Below are 18147 nucleotides of genomic sequence, written 5' to 3'. Positions count from 1 at the left end.
GATACAGATGGGATGAATGGCGAATGTAGTTTAAGATTTCACGACAAATGATTCTGGGCACAGTTGGCACTAGTCGTACCAATGAAGTGTTTTACTTGTTGCAGCTCCTTCAAACTGATAATGAATTGAAACGCATGCGTTGCAGAGCAAGATGCGTTCAGCTTGTGACAATCACGAAAAAGAAATCCTGTAATCCGTCATATCGCCTGCGAAATAATTTCATATATTTTCAATTCGTCTTTTTTGTTCTCTAGAGAAAAGTACCTGATAACATCCCTGTTCTCATTACTGTAAATCTGTATTATGGACTTCAAGGAGTTACAATATTCAGTTTCAAATTGGTTCTTACCAATTATTTAATGGACTGGATTATAATGGTCCATTCAGTGGCTGTGGCAGTATGATGGCAAAAACCCCCTTTATCTTGGCACCGATCTGTGTCATACTCATGACACAGCATATGGTTCATATACTATTTTGTATGTCAACATTTTGAAACACTCACGGTTTCTTTCAGGGATTATTTCTTTGCAGGTATATAACTTTGTTCAGCAGTTTCAAGAGATGTATGGTGTATTAACCATATAGTTTAGTACCATTTTTTTATCTCACAGAGTGCAAGGAAAATTGCAATCAATATATGTAATAAATGCAAGGGCGATATGTCTGTTCATATCACTATAACTCTTCAATCCACCCCTACAGCCCTCTGGAGGTTATAAAATACGGTAGCTCTCTAACCCCATCCATGAAGGACGTTTCGAAGCTATGGGTATCAAAAGAGGGCAAAATAGGCTAGGGGAAGACGCATTCGTCAGTACACTTTTGGAAATTGATTAGAGCAGACCAAGCAAAAAGTGAAAGTGATAGAAAGTAAAATAAATGTAGGTGAAAGTGAATTACGTAAGGAAGAAAGGAAGATCAACGTTTAACGTTAAAGTCACCATCAAGTTCATTAGAGTCGGAGCACAAGCTATGGCGTTTTCAAAGATGGGGAATGAAATCGGCCGCGACCTTTCAAAGGAATCATCCTCGATTTGCTTGTAGTGATTTTGGGAAATTCCTTCCGTATGTGAGCCCAATCCACTAATCACTGTACCACCTCGCTCGATAATTCCATGAGTTAGTGAACACCGTATTAATTGGAATTTTAGTAATGTTAAGTGATATTATCATTTAAAAGGCTGCTGAAACAGCCAAGAGGACGGAGGAGATCTTGCAAGTGCTGAACTGAAATAAAGGAAAGAACGAACAGTGAAGAAATGAAACAGATGACAAGTGACGAAGTAGACACAGAGAAACTGCTGAAGCAAGATTATGAAATGAACGGAGTTAAAATGAGTGAAGGCAACGTTCGCAAGCGCTTGAACAAAACGGTATACGAGAAGCTAAAGGCAGGAGAAGAAGGCATTACGTTTGACAGGTAGCATTACGCTATGATTTCACTAAAGACTACAACAAATATAAACACGCTGTCAGTGGCAAAGTGGTTCATGCCCGTCAGTTCTGCAGTTCTAGGAAATTTGGTAAAAGAACACCAGTAATGTGTTGCGTGACTGCAAAAAACTGATCGGCACCATTGGAAGTGCCTCTACCGGAACTGCAGGATCGGCAGTGTTCACGCCGACCGTAGAGGGCGACGCTCCAAATGCAGTCGAGCGCCCCCTGGCCTCTAGGGGGCGTCGTGATCAGTCCAGATTCTCCGTCACTCGCTGCAGGGTCGACGGTTGGCACTGCCTATGAAGACAGAGGTCGCCGCTAATGGCCAGCCCACCACGGAGAAAACTGTATCCTTTGTAAGTTACCCACTATTTTTTATGAGATTTCGATCGAATTTACCTCCCACTCTGCAAAAAGTCTAAGTATTACCGAAACTATGTACCTACGACTGTTATCCAACTTAAACTCATATGCTAACATCTGACTAAACAGAATCCAATTTGAACTGAACTGTCACAGTTCTGAATACAACTTGTTTTTATATTAAATGCGCAACTTAAGTAAGACAGTTATCTGGCCGTAATTAAAATTTCCACTTACCTCGCGTCTTGACAACATTGTTGCAGATTTGTCGAAAGCGCAACAGCAACTACCAAGCAGGCAGCGGCTATCTAGATTTGTATTTTTAAATAAAATTTCCGAACAATGTTCAGACTGCTGCATACAACATGGTGCAATGTGGTAATGCGTAATGATAAACCTTCTCTAAACAGTGGAACGGGGAGAGTAACTATTCTTTTGAAATGATATTTCAGGACAACGATTTTAGATTAAGCATGTGTTCAAGAAGAGAGTAAAACTTTTCTTCACATAACATTGGTCTGAACAATACTATGCTTAAAGTGAACAATGATTTAAAAAGAGTGCAACGTTAACAGAATTTCTGTGAGACCCAAACAACCTAATCAGTTGATATGTCAAAGTGGGATGGTCTCTCTCTCAGCTCTAAGCAAATGAAGGAAGTTAACTAGCTGACAATCATTCCGACAAACTAGGTGCGTACTACTGCAGTCTTACCTCAAACTGCTATTATACAAAAAAAAGCATTATTCAAAATTTATTTTCTTTTCAGCTCTCAATATATACATCATATTCATTCGTGCTGTCCTTTACAGTAACTCTTTCACAAGTCAACACAGCACTACTGACTGCATAGAGGAAAGACTGTGCCACAATAAGACCTAAGACTGTAACAGTAACGTAACTTGCTCGTGCTCTCTCTCTCTCTCTCTCTCTCTCTCTCTCTCTCTCTCTCTCTCTCTGACGTGCACATCGATAACCAATAAAAATCAAAATGACGAGTCCACCTCACACCTTCGGCGCCTCTATTTGTTGGCGCACGCAGAGACAGAGAGATCAGGAGAGCCTTTAAAGCCTGCTATCAACGCCGGCGCCACAAACGTCAATTACTAGTGGCAACTACTCGAACTGAAGACTATTCAGTGAGAGAATCCATTCTAAATCCAATAGCATTGGCTACACGTAAATATTGTAAATATAAGTGTATGAACTTTACCCAAGCGACTGAATGTCTGCGTTTTTAGAATTAGTATCTACCTTGTACCTGCCACTTACAACTGTAGACAAGAATCACTTCATTTGAGTGGAGAGACCCCGTAATTCGATCATCTTAATGCAAATGTAAGTGATTTGAGACAGTGTTCTCGGCCGAGTGTTCCCGGCCGTTCTAAAGGTTTCCCAGCCGTTTCCTAGTGTTCCACAGTTTTTTGTAACGTTCTAGAATATTTGTGAATGGTTTGGGATGTTCTGTAATGCCTTGGAATGTTCTCAGTGTTCTATGAAGACTTAATTATTGACAGTAGTTTATTGCGAATTAGAATTATCGGAATATTTAATTGGATTTAACAGTACTTCAGAGTATTTTTGAGCGCAGGTAAAGACCAAGCGGAGCTGGTTTCTTTTCAACTGATGTGTTTACTTTAGTATGTCCTCCAGTTTTTCAATTTTCTTACTGTACACCTCGTGGCTACCGTGTGACTTCTATTCTGGAAGTAATTTGTGTTTTTTCCAATGAGTGTTGTACATAAAAATAATGAAAAGACGTGGATGACTATTCTGAAACATTAATTCGCGTTTCGTGTTCGGTCCTGCAAATACTGTGTGCCACATAGAAATGCCAAATATTCAGCGTTAGCATCTTGCTTGCCAATGGTGTCCGTAATTTGACTACTTGCACATAATTTTATGTGATTCTTTTTAAGAAAATGTTATTCTGTCTCTTTTTTAGCAGCTTTATCTAATAAGTAGCGACTACACAGAATGCAATAGTACACCAATACTTGTCTTTCCCTATTCATTCCTGGGACAATGCAGATAAAACGGTCACAAAGGTAGAGAGAGATGGGTTCTGGGATCAAGCTGTACCTAACAGACCTACACGCAACCGGCTGTATATTTAGCATTTCAGTGCTTTAATATAGGATCAATAATTACTTAGAGGAAAGAAGTCACTGTTTATGGAATATCTAACAATGAGGCAGACAATGGGATGAAATTTAACGACACATAATTAATAAAAGCGTGTGTATATATAGGTAATGTTAATAAATCTTACCTGGGTATAGTTAAGTTCATCCACTCATCAATAGTCAAACCAGTATTCTCTCTGCCAGGAACGTAACACCAATGGTCGGGAGTCTGCATTGCCAGGTAATACAAATGTACACTCATCAGATTGACAGTGGCACCCAAGTAAGTGAAGATTGTGTTAAATCTCCTCTGGAACTTCCCTCTTGCGCCAATAGCTTCCATAACATCCTCAAATGCTGGTGCCGTTACTTGCTCGCAATCTTTTGCTAGTAGTTCCATGTTAGCCTGCAACCGAATGACAACAGTTTTTCTTCGCTATTATATCTCCGTAGGTACCTGTAACGGTCACAGGTGGCAGTGCAGATGCAGAAAATATCTATAGACGGGTCTAAGAATCATGTAAATGTACCGGGTGATCAAAAAGTCAGTATAAATTTGAAAACTGAATAAATCAAGAAATAATGTAGATAGAGGGGTACAAATTGACACAAATGCTTGGAATGACATGGGGTTTTATTAGAACAAAAAAAATACAAACGTTCAAAAAATTTCCGACAGATGGCGCTTCATCTGATCAGAATAGCAATAATTAGCATAACAAAGTAAGACAAAGCAAAGATGATGTTCTTTACAGGAAGTGCTCAATATGTCCACCATCATTCCTCAACAATAGCTGTAGTCGAGGAATAATGTTCTGAACAGCACTTTAAAGCATGTCCGGAGTTATGGTGATGCATTGGCGTCGGATATTGTCTTTCAGCATCTCTAGATGTGTCGGTCGATCACGATAGACTTGTGACTTCAGGTAACCCCATAGCCAATAATCGCACGGACTGAGGTCTGGGGACCTGGGAGGCCAAGCATGACGAAAGTGGGAGGCTGAGCACACGATCATCACCAAACGACGCGTGCAAGAGATCTTTCGCGCGTCTAGCAATAAGGGGTGCTTTTATTTTTGTTCTAATAAAACCCAATGTCATTCCAAGCATGTCTGTCAGTTTTTACCCCTCTATCTACATTATTCCGTGGTTTATTAAGTTTTCAAATTTATACTGACTTTTTGATCACCCGGTATTAAATCTAAGAGATCCGTAATCATGGTTCAAATAATGGTTCATTTGGCTCTGAGCACGGTGGGACTTAACATCTGAGGTCATCAGTCCCCTGTAACTTAGAACTACTTAAACCTAACTAACCTAAGGACATCACACACATCCATGCCCGAGAGCAAGATTCGAACCTGCGACCGTAGCGGTCGCGCGGTTCCAGACCGAAGCGCCTAGAACCGCTCTGTCTCACCGGCCGGCGTGGAGCTGTCCAATCGCTACGAACTTCGTGGTTCACCGACCCATGACGTCAAAGTTGAGCAGTGGCTTCCAACTACCCAGGCCACGTCCATTCATGTTGTAGCGGTTCGTTTCGGTGGTTTGCTATGGGGAGGTTTTCCTGTGAGCAACACCGAGTGTTTCTACTGCTGAAATTTAGCCGCCATGCGGCGCAGTTAACCATTTTAGTTTACTTCAATTCGAGTGCACCAATGGAATGTTCTGCCTTGTGGCCGTTAGTGTTCTGGTTACCTGTCCTGGGCACTGACGTAAATTCAGGCAGCGCCCTTTCCTCACCTGTTGTCGCTGTCAGACATGGTGTGTAACTGTGACAGCTAATACATATTCCATTGTGGATACTCACGTTTGTGACCTTTTCTGTTTGAGTTCTCATGTACTGATTGATGGGAAGCAAGTCGTTGTGTCAGTCGGTCCGTGGCTGTCCCCTGGTTGGGTTCCGACGGATAAAGTGTGGTTGGGCTCACCGCCTGTCTCGCGTAAGTGAACGAGGGCAGACCGACCTCCCTGGTGGCTTCTGAATACCGTTGTCTTTATTGTCTTTCCCTCTGGCGTTTAATTATGTTTTCAGCTACTTAAAATGTAAGTATTATGATTATTTTTTCTTTGTTTCTTAAAAATTTTGCAAATTGTGGGCTTTCAATCTTGCAACCTTATTCTTAAAATTATCTTTCAAACTTAAACATTGCAGCCTTCTGCCTTTAAAAGATTATGGTAATATATTTTAAAATTTTGAAACTTAATTGTGACCTTCAGCCACTGGTATTGCACCCTGCATCTGTTTGTTCTATCTGATTTACCTTGTGGCTTTCCATTTAGCGGTGATATGATTTTTTAAATTATTTTATTGCTATTTGAATTGGATTTTTAGCTTGTTGATTTGTTAAGATTTCTTGTTTGGAGGCCTTCAGCCATGAAAGAGTTGCATTTGGTAAAGGTTCGGCTTTGTGCCGCTGTGGTTGTAAATGTGTTATTAAATTCAATAAATTACAATTAGAAGGTGAAACTAACCCCAACCTTATTTGGCCCATTTCCACAATCCTGATTACCTGTTCTGCCCAGCGGGTTTAGCGGGCGTATCACAGACTTCTGACCTTTCCTGTTGAATGCAAATGTCTCATGATGGTTAACTGGTTATCCATCACTTGTTTCAGTAGTTGACACTTCCTTAATGTGGAAAATCATTCATGCCAGGATGGTCTTTGTTGAAACAATCTTTTCTGGCGTATTTGCCCCAAAAGCACTCGCTCCACACAGAGTTCAAATCTTTCGAGCTGCCTTCTCTGCATTCACTCCTCTATTACACCAAAAGTAAATAGTGTGTTGCAGATGTTACACCTTTCTTCCACTTGCGACCCAATTTTACAATGCTTAACCGTAGTTCATGATTTTGAAGTATGTAAAAAGTCAATGCTTAACTGCAAGAGGATAACTAGACCTTTAAATTCGAAAATCACAGGTGATACATACACTGACAGTGTCGCGCTGCGTCCACCTTGGCGGCGCCCGATTTCAGGCGGCGGGTGGCGTTTGGCCGGTGGCCGGCCACGAGCCTCCTGCAGAATTGTTTCTGGAAGTGAAGCGAATAATCTTCGTTGTTCAACCAGACTCAATTTTAGACGAGGGCCGAAATGTGGTAAAAAGAAAAAAAAAAGGGAGCTATAGTTGGACGTGAACACGCGACTATAAGTTCAGAATGCACGACGATCACCATTTTTTTAAATCTCATTTTGTTCTATGTTGTTCGTTGCGGACGTCCGATGACACTTGTCCAGGTTGTTCGTTAATCCGTTTACTCAGTTTTTTATTACAGATGGTAGCTAAACTCTCTGACCGAATACATTGAGCTACCATGCCGGCCGGAGCCACTAGACCACGGGCTCACACAGCATGACACATCTTACAGTGTTGTCAGATTGTGCAGATTGCCGGACTTGGCATTGTCAGGGGCGGTCGGTTTTATTGGCCACCTTAAGTGAACGACTCCGACTTCGTCTCTGTGGCAGCCGGCTGGCAGTCAGTTTTTATGTCTAAGACTGTACGTACTTAAGCAAGAGATGTAAACTTCCTGTGAGCTCGTGTTTTGCTGTTGTGGAGGTTATCAGGAGAAGCTGTTTGGAGCCAGCCGGAGGCGCTGTTACACAGTTCGGGCTGTGGAGTTCACAGTCCGAGGTCTAATCTCTGCATCTTTCTGAAAGTAGTTAGATCACTAAGGAGCATTAATTATTGATTTTGTAGAAGTGACATGTTGAATTCTGTCTCGTTGGTCAAAACGAAGCTGGTGGCGCATATTATGACTGATTTTGTAGGAGTATCAGTTCAGAAGATTAATCCAGGTCCGCTAACAAACGTTTCCGATTAAACCTACGGAGTAGCTAGTTGCGTAATTTCTGTCACGCGCCGCACATCACTTAAGAGTGCGTGGTTCCTAGCCAGGGCTAGAAGTGAACCTTCGTGAGGGGCCACAAAAGCTGCGAGGACGGGCGGATGGAACACTTCAGACCCAACGAGCAAGACATTTTCGGTGGTCTAATCCGTCAGTTACTGCGTCATAGAAACCCTTTCGTCTGTAATAAAAACTTTTAAAAAATAGAGTATTTGGAATCATTCTGAATAAAATACATGATTCCATTTTAAAATGCAACAATGCATTGTATGAGCTTGGCCACTAACGTATCCCTCCACCATCCTCCTTCCCTTGCCGTGCACATCAACTCATACATGTGAAACCTTTGTCTCACCGAACTGCCACTCACGAGTTCTTTCCATAAAAAGACAATTTTCATAGTATCTAAGATTTTTGGTCCCAGAGGAAACTAAGAACTACAAGATCTTCACAATCGGCACGATTTCCTACGTCTACGCTACTACCCAGCAGTTCACACTTAACTACCTACTAGAGGGTTCTCCGAACCTCCTCCAGACTATTTCTCCACCTTTGCACTCTCCAACAGAGCGTGGAAAAATGAACACTTAAATATTTTTGTACGAGCTCTGGTTTCCCTTATTTTGTTATGATCGTTTCAACCTATGCAGGTTGGCGACAATAAAATACTTTTCACATACAGTGGAGAAAGTTGTCGATTGAAATTTCGTGGAAAGATCTCGCTGCAACGAAAAAGTCTGTTTTAATGACTGGTATCCCAATTCGCTTATTATATCCGCGACAAGCTCTCCCCATTTTAGTGATAACACAAAACGAACTTTTTCGGTGTACTTCGTCAATCCTATTTGGTAAGGACCCCACACAGCACAACAATACTGTAGCAGAGAAATAACAGGGGATTCGCAGGCAATCATATTAGTAGACCTATTGCCTCTTCTAACAAGGGAACCTCCCCATCGCACCCCCCCTCAGATTTAGTTATAACTTGGCACAGTGGATAGGCCTTGAAAAACTGAACACAGATCAATCGAGGAAACAGGAAGAAGTTTTGTGGAACTATGAAAAAAATAAGCAAAATATACAAACTGAGTAGACCATGCGTAAGATAGGCAACATCAAGGATGGCGTCAACTCAGGAGTACCGTGGTCCCGTGGTTAGCGTGAGCAGCTGTGAAACATGAGGTCCTTGGTTCAAGTCTTCCCTCGAGTGAAAAGTTTACTTTCTTTATTTTCGCAAAGTTATGATCTGTCCGCTCGTTCATTGACGTCTCTGTTCACTGTAATAAGTTTAGCGTCCGTGTTTTGCGACTGCACCGCAAAACCGTGCGATTAGTAGACGAAAGGACGTGCCTCTCCAATGGGAAACGAAAACATTTGATCACAAGGTCATAGGTCAACCGATTTCTCCACAGGAAAACACGTCTGATATATTCTATACGACACTGGTGACGGCATGTGCGTCACACGACAGGAATATATTGTCGACTCACCTAACTTTTACACTTGGCGAATGGGTAAAAAGATTCTTCTACCTTGCCCGATTTAGGTTTTCTTGTGGATGTGATAATCACTCCCAAAAAAGTGATGAAAACGTAAGAGTTTGTCACATACACTGAAAATAAAATATTAAAATTTTCACGCGATGGAAAACTTGAACCAAGGACCTCACGTTCCGCAGCTGCTCACGCTGACCACGGGACCACGGCGCTGCCGAACTCCTCCTGTCTCTGTTGTTGCCTACCTTGCGCATGGACTACTCAGTTTGTATATTTTGCTTATTTTTTCATAGTTTCACACAACTTTTCCTGTTTTCTCGATTGATCTGTGTTCAGTTTTTCAAGGCCTATCCACTGTGCCAACTTATAACTAAATCTGAGGGGGGTGCGATGGGTAGGTTCCCTTGTAAGTGTTCTGCCAATAAAACAAGCTTTGGTTTGCCTTCCCCATAACATTATTTGTGTGTTCGTTGCAACGTAAGTTGCTCGTAATTTTAATTTCTGGGTATTTCGTCGAATTGACAGGCTTTAAATTCGTGTGGTTGAACACTTTCCGTTAATGAGAGACAATTGCCACTTTTCGCACCATTCAGATATCGCGTATACGTCACCTTGGAAATGGCTTTGATCTTCTGATGACTTAACTAGACGGTAAATGACAGCAGCATCTGCAAACAATCTAAGACGGCTGCTGGTATACTATATGGGCCAGAAGACTTGCCTTTATCGAGTGCTTTAAGCTGCTTCGCTGCGCAGAGCAAGTCTTCAGTTGTTCTCGATTGGAATTCTGCAACATTTCTTTTATCATCTGTTGTGAAGGACTTTCGGTAATCTGTGTTTACTAACTCCGCTTTAGTGGTGCTGCCATCGGCAATATTACCATCGGTATCGCGCAGTGAAGTATTTATTGGGCATTGCTGCTGGTGTACTTTAGATACAACCTGAATTTCTTTGGCTTCTCTGTAATGTTTCGAGACAGTTTCATTGTGGGAGCTATTAAAAACGTATCCTACTGGAGCGGCTCTAACTTTCGAACTTCAGTAAAACATTGCCAAGTCTCGGTCATTTTATGTTATTTTAAATTTGGCAAGCTTTCTTTTGTTGCTTCTGCAACAGTGTTCCGACCTGATTTGTGTACCAAGAGGGATCAGCGCCATTTTTTTGTTAATTTATTTGGTGTAAGTCTGTCAAATGCCTCATATTATTTCTTTGAATTTAAGCAACATCTTGTCCACACTTACATCGTTAGTTGGAAATGAGTGGAGGCTGTCTATTAGGAAGGCGCCAAACGAATTTTTATCTGCCTTATTGAATAGATGCACTTGCGTTTACTTTTGGTAGATTCAGATGGTATGGTCGTCAGTCTCGTGGTCACTAACTCCTTATCCGTCACGATCCTCCCTTTGTGCTCAGGATTACTTGTTGCTAAGAAGTTTGTTTTCGCAACCATTTACACTTTCAGTGGGCTCCTGAATTAATTGCTCAAAGTAATTTTTAGAGAAAGCATTTAGTACCATTTCTGACGATGTTATATACCTATCACCGGTTTTGGATACGTATTTCCGCCAATAGATCGAGTGTAGATTGAAAGCACCACTAATTATTACTGTAAGAGGGGGGTACCTATTTGTGATGAGACAAGTTTTCTTTGAAGTGTTCAGCAATTGTATCATCTGAGTCTTGTGGATGCGAGGGAGAGGGGATCGGTAAAAGGAACCAATCATTAATTTATTACCGGTGTCAAGTACAACCTCTACAGACACCACCTCACAGGAATTATGTGCTCCAAATTCGCTACTAGATAAACTACTTCTAACAGCAACAAAGCCGACATCACCAACAGTACTTAATCTTCCCCTTCTTAACACTGTTAGGTCCTTTGATTTAACTTCGGTTGAGCTTATCTGCGGTTTCAGCCATCGTTCGCTACCAACAACGATTTGTGCTTAGTGCTTGGAGCTCTGGTTCTTCCCCAACAAAGCTGCGACAAAACTACAATATTGATTGTTTCTATGTCCACCCTCTTCCTGTGTTCGTCCTGCACCCTTTGAAATGAAGCCCTTTTTGCACTTTCCCGACACCCTCTAATCCACAGAACCGTCCAATCTATTCCACACAGCCCCCGCTACCACATTCACAGACCCGTCAGATCCTCTGACTCAGACCCTCCACTCAGCTAAAAAGCAAAAGTCTGCAGTCTGTTCTGTCAACAGTGCTACAAATGGTGAGCTCTGCCTTCATCTTGCAAGTAAGACTGGCACTCTTTACCACTTCAGCTGTCCTCCCAAAACCAGGAAGTATCTCTTCTGATCCAAAACGACACACATCGTTAGTACCGACATCAGCCACCACCTGCAGTTGGCTCCACCCTGTGCTCTTCATGACATCTGGAAGCACTAGTTCTGCATCTGGAATGACGCCTCCCAGTACGCACAGAGACGGGCACACTGAATTTTCTCCACTTCTTATCAGCCATATTACTAAGAAGCACAATTACGTGCATGAAATAGGAGCTCCCAACCACTAGTAAGACCACTACTGGTGAATACCCAGATCTTGAGGACCGAGAAGCTTCCGCTGAAACAGGGTGAGTGACTGCATTGGCCTCATGGTTTTCGTCAGTCACACAGCACCCGAAACCTGTTCATCATACGAACTGGGGGAGGTGGGTCTTCAATTGGCCCCCCAGAATTTCTTTCACTACCTGCCACACCTCCAAACGATCTCCCACTCGACCAATGGTGAGGGGTCATGCTCAATGCAGGCAGTACCCAGGACTGTCACAGTAGTGGGTCAGTTGGGAGGGGTGGAAACGAGTGACGTGCTGAACGTACCGTCTATCCCCATATCGGCCCCCTACAGCGATCCCCATTGGCAACAGCCTCAATCTGCTTGACCATAGACAGTACTGCCTGTAGCTGGGAGAAAAGGAGCACCAACTCAGCTCGCATCTGAACACAGCAATCACATACACCATCCATATTGAAAGTAGAGGAACTGTAGAATATAAACTAATGAAAACGCAGAACAATCAAACGTAACTCCATGCTTCAAAGTGCTGCTGCCTGGATGGGAGCTGCTGACCAACTAACGAGTTCTACAGTTGTAACTGACTACTAAAGCGAAAAACTCCCGACACAAATATACACTACACAGTATTTAAAACGCGAAACTGCGGCTACTAGAAACACAGATACGCAAGAAACACGATTTTAAACAGAAATATAACAGTAAATAAAACTAAGTCGCTTCGTTTTATTTGACGCTCATAACAACTCACAAACCAAACTGTACTCTGACTGGACAGGAGATGCTGACTAACTAACAAGTTGTAGAACTGGCCATTTCAATCGCTGAAGACACGAGACATAGGGTCGTATCATCTTCTGCCACTACTAAATGCGTGGGGATCCTAGCTCCATGCAGTGTATGTCGCTACATATCGACCTATCCCATGCAGAATGCAAATGGAAGCAACTTCCCAAATTGCCCACATAAATGCACAGATTACTGTATCTTTTTGCAACACTATCGCGGCAGTCCATTAATTTCGTCGTATAGTATTTGCTATCTAAGATTGTTCATAGTAGTGATGAAGTGTAGGAAAGCGTAACCGCTCACCACGATGGTGGTTCGGCAATATCACAATTGAGAAACATCCTGCTCCGTCGTCCGTGAACTCGGTTGTGTGTTTATGTCCATGACAAACCAGTTCATCTCAAGGATACAGCCTGCACAATTCTGCCCACCGGCACATCTGTCATACATCTGGATCGCGGACTAAAGGATAAACACTGTCTCATATGAACGGTGAGCGGAGATACGCCAACCATGTTCGTCTGTGGCATCAGTGTAAAGAACTCAGGGAATCCTAAATTCCTCCAGTTCACAACTATAATTTTATCGATCGAACTATATTACAGAATCTGTAGTCCACGTAATAGTTTTCCACTGGTTCTTATTGCATCATGCCGCCAAACGATTAAAGCATAAAAATGGTAAATAAATAAGTTTTACCGAGTAGAAATTGAGTACATAGTGCTGTCATAATATGAATCTATACTCAAGAAGATAAGCAAATAAGTATTCAGGGAATATTTGCAATGCATAGTGAAGATTGATATTTTTGCCATACTTTAAAAGTTAGGATGTTTAGCAGTAATGAACAAAAGGTAAGGATTTTAATTGAAATGGCACAAGATTACTGACATACAACGAAATAATTGAGCGACTTTTTTTTCGTTTTTGTGTAAAAATTACGAAATGCATGTGACCACTGCAATACTTCCAAGACGAAGTTTGCTGGCAATTAATAAAGACAAGTGTCTGATCGGACAGATGCACGAGAAGTGATGTGGGATGATGATCAGCACAACCGTGAATAAGGCAGCCTCTAATGTTATAGAGCGGGCAAGTGATGTTTTAAAGTAACGTATAATTGCTCTGATCTCCATACCTTCCTTAAATATTACCAAGCTATTTTACGCCAAGCGAATTAATGGGACACAAAACTAACTCTCTGCAATGATATTTTTGTTCAGCTACACTGAGCTATTTCCCCACATATAAATTGGATGACTTCTATGCTCCAGCGATCGCGTAAGAAACAAAGAACTGAAATCAGGTAAATGGTACGGTCTCTGATATAAGATACGCGGTTTTTATTAAGACTAATACTGATACTAGAAGGACCAAGTTACAGAACGTATCACGTACCGATCTGACCCTGAAGAAGAATCGACTAAACCGTCACATCCTGAGTGTACAGCGCCTGCGGCCCAGTGCCACGACTAGCACCCATCACACGGCAACCCACTGGAAGTGGTTCACGTGGCGACACGCTGTGAGACAACGCACAGTAAAGAATCGTCACACCTATAGCAGGTCTGACTCGTTTTTGCGCAGTTCTTGAGACTTACCGTATGTGGAATGAACGACGAAAGCTGATTATCACCGTTTGATATCGTTGGTGCGGGGTTCCTTAAACTCGATTTTGTGTGTCGTTAATCTTTAGCTCTGTAGTTTGTGTGGGCCTGTTTTATGGCCTGTTCAAGGTAACAGACAACTTGCTAGTTGCATTATCTGTTTAAGTGCATCAAAAAGTTATACGTTTATCAACAAGCAAAGCACTCAGTTTGAGACGACGCCTGAACAATATTTCCATAGACAGGCAAAGTACCAGAAATTAAAATTTATTCCTTCGATGTGATACACTACTTCATACCTTGATCTTGTTATTGCATGGCACTGAAACATCTGAGGCAGCCACCCTCAACTGGATCACTTCGTGAATCCCAGTCAAACTAAATGTACACTAAGAGACTGATACGGTTGAGGTGTACATAATTTTCAATTATACGCCTTGAATAAATTATCACATTTTAATACAGCCACCAATGTCGTCGATAGTGCCTCTAAAATTTGTTACTACTTTTGACGATTGGCTGACCCGAGAGGACAAGACGCTATTGCCCACGTAACACCGTTTTTTTCCGCTACCACGCTGACAGCAGTTTGGTTGGTAACGCGCCCATGTTGCCGCTCCGGGGTATACAGTACGACGCGGTCTCGCGCAAGAGATGCATCTACATTCACTAGCTCTCGTTGTGAAGAGGTATTTTTCTGGCGCTGAAGTACTCTGCAGTTGTCATGTGCTGGGCGAACAAGTATTTTGTGGTGGTTTTGCGCTAATAACAGTGCAGCGTGTATGAATAAGAGATTCGCAATAAAAGTGATTGTCCAAGAACACGTTGGACTGCTCTGAAGATAATGTTCTGCTGCAAAATATTCCTCCGAATTCGACAACAGTAACGGACAATGCGCCATACGACTCCGTTGTGATGGATAAAGCTCCAACAATGCAATGGAGGAAATTGATATTTTGCTCTGGGCACAAAGAAATGTTCCACTAGATAAAGTTGAACCTAGAATGTTTAGGGCGGAGTTAATGGAATTTGTAGCACTATACAAGCCAAAATCTCTACGCTACCATGTCGACGGACTCACTAACGCTAAAGGGCATAGCTTAATCAGGCTTCCTCTCTATCATGCTCACTTAAACCAGCCTGAAAATATATGGGCCCAGGTGGAAAGTAATGTGGCAAAAACCAAGAAATTGACGCTGAGCGAGGTTGAAATGCTTACAAAAGAGCCACTGCAGATGTTACACTACGGGACTAGTCTCGAGTTGTCAGACATACCACAAAAGTACTTGAGTCAGGAAGGGCTGACGAGTTTTGAGTAATACGTAACTTTTTTGTCATATTAAAGAACTGCTTCTTTTGCCGAAACACACCAGAGTTTACAAATATTATCCCACTAACATTCTAATACAGTTGAAATTGCGACAGAATCCTGAAACAGTATTATTAAATAAGCAACTGAGGGCAAGATAGGTCAGTCGTTACGAAAAGGCCTATTGTCAGTATATAAAAGACGCATAATTTCGCTTATTTTGTTGCAAAACCTACAGCACCTCTCATTTCACCATCTATTAATGGTATTTAAAATTTTCATCAGTTCACTGAAAAAAACTGTAGTTGCTTGAATATCGCGGTAGACATGGAAGTTTTGCTTTTTAATCATATGCAAAAAATCTTGTTTTGATATCCCAGAGTTTATGAGATACGAGGGTTTTCTGAATATTTCATTCTGGCTTTTCCACTGGCATGTGCGTTTGTGACGGAGTGCCTTACTTACACTCCATTTCGTCGACACTGGAGGCAGATAACGATATCCTTCCAAGTTTAAAGAATAATTCAGTATCTTATTTAAATTTTACACGCAGCAACATATGCAATTGCGAATTCATAGCAACCCCCATTTTTCACTGCAAAATTTAAGAATTTCTTGCAGTTGTTTACCAGGTATCAGAATATCGCAGTAACTATGGTCATTAACGAAATGAAAGGCACTTAATCATGAAGCTGACGTATTAAGCTATAAGATGTGCCAAAATCAAAGTTTATACCGAATAATTTCTTTAAAAATCTTTTGAGAACGATTGCAGATCGGCCAGCTTCTGCAGCTTGCTGTTCACACAGTCCAACGAGCTCGACATGTCCCGCATCGAGTAGGTCTGGCATTATGGTCACCTGCAGACGTGCTCAGCACTCACTATCAACTGCGCTTCTCTCTTTTCGCTACGTATCGAAATGTCAAAAGTCGCAACTAATTTTAAACGCACTGTAAACACCGTATTATGATAAAAGTATCACGGTATTAAAATTTTTCCAAGTCCACGCAAAGAAGTTCTAGACTAATCAATGCCTCAATAAGCGTCTTGGATACATTTCAATGATAAAGTTACCGACCGAAATAAGGTAGCGATAAACGAAATATAACACATTTACTGTAACCTAAGTAATCGCGCAAAATTACTATGATCCTTTCTTTGGCCTCTTTCGGCAGCAACCAAATATTTCCACCACTTTGGAGGGGTCCTTGCTAACGTGACATTGTGCGAAACTATACCTGTTCTATGCTTTAGGGCTCAAAACTGGAGCCTATTTCTTGGCAAATGCCTGGCATTGCCTTCGCTGTGCATATTCTTAATGGCCTGCTGCATTCAGAAGAAAAGTGTACTTTAATTTATATTCGACGGCCAACTTTATCTTTGGAAACCGCGACATTGCGTCATCATTGAGAAATGCATCCCGATTTGGTTCTCTACAATATAAATTTTAATTTAACTCATGAAATCATGATGACTGCGCTATATAACCTGTTTTGATTGTCACAAAAACTATGTTCAAATAAAATTACTGCCGTGCTAGTACATTAAAAAATTATTGCACACGCATAAGCTGTTCAAAAATGTTTCATGCAACAAACCAAATATAAATGTGTAGCAGTTGCCACGTGTTCTAGTCGCAGCTGTGTCGAGATAAAAAAAAAATATTGCTGTAAAAAGATGGTTTACATCCAAGACTAATGTGCGTTTAAGGCCATGTGTTAACCGAAAGTAGAGCCTACGATTTGTTGTAGGTCTCATCGCACCTTATTAAGTTAATAGATAGTTGGAAAGAGGCCAGTAGCGCACTATCTACAACAGGACCAGGACTAGGGAAGATTAGACGCCTGAAACAGTCGTCGTGTTAATGGCATCCCTCATTTCTTCCTGTTGTGGTAACTACATCTGAAAGGATGAAAGTACAAATCAATGGAGTGAAAAAGCATAACTTCTTAGGAAAAGTCGATATGAATACTCAATAATTTAGAATCACTACCAATAAACAGGGCCAAAATAACTGCCAAACGGAAATGTTCCGTCTATGCAACTGAATGAAAAGCATTTTGTTTTGTACTATACGCATTTCGCTTTTATTTATGAAGCATCTTCAGTGGCCTCTAATACATATTTCTTTTTATACACATAATAAATGTACTATGTAGTAGTTACAATATGTTACTGCGCTACATTCTGTCATGCTTTTCCTCCTCTTTTTCAGATTTGAAACAAGTTCTGTAGCACAAATTACGTGAGGTTAAATTATCGTTTAGTAGAGGTAGAATGTCGAACACCTGATGAGACATGGAACACACATGAAAATTACTAGAGCGAACAGTCACAGCAGAAAACTTCTGACATTACAATAAAACTTTCACATAAAAAGCCCTTGGAATGAGAAAGAAAACATTTTACGACCAAATCAATACAAATAATAACTCCCTCATGATGTTAGCCACTAAAACAATAATAAACAGAAATCTGAAATATAACCAAAGAAAATAATTAATTAATATCTCTCATATATATAAAACTGTAAACACACACATGTTTCTTACTAAATGAAAAATGCAAATGATGTGCTGTGATAAATGTGGGTGAAAAACGTCGAAAATTGGCATAGGAACTGAGCGAACACATCTA

General features: G+C 41.3%; 1 protein-coding gene across 1 annotated transcript in view; it reads right to left on the bottom strand.

Moving 5' to 3' along the window:
• The window catches only part of LOC124788908 (solute carrier family 22 member 7-like), a 185993-nt gene that overhangs the window by 148692 nt on the left and 19154 nt on the right, over window positions 1-18147 (bottom strand). Inside the window, exon 2 of the mRNA XM_047256191.1 lies at window positions 4076-4335. Coding sequence (XP_047112147.1) covers window positions 4076-4329 — 254 coding nt within the window. The 5' untranslated portion in view covers window positions 4330-4335. The remainder of the gene's footprint in view (window positions 1-4075; window positions 4336-18147) is intronic.

This window comes from Schistocerca piceifrons, chromosome 3 (genome assembly GCF_021461385.2).
Source record: "Schistocerca piceifrons isolate TAMUIC-IGC-003096 chromosome 3, iqSchPice1.1, whole genome shotgun sequence".
NCBI lineage: Eukaryota > Metazoa > Arthropoda > Insecta > Orthoptera > Acrididae > Schistocerca > Schistocerca piceifrons.
Note: the sequence above shows the minus strand (reverse complement) of the source record. Positions and strands in the feature narration are given on the sequence as shown.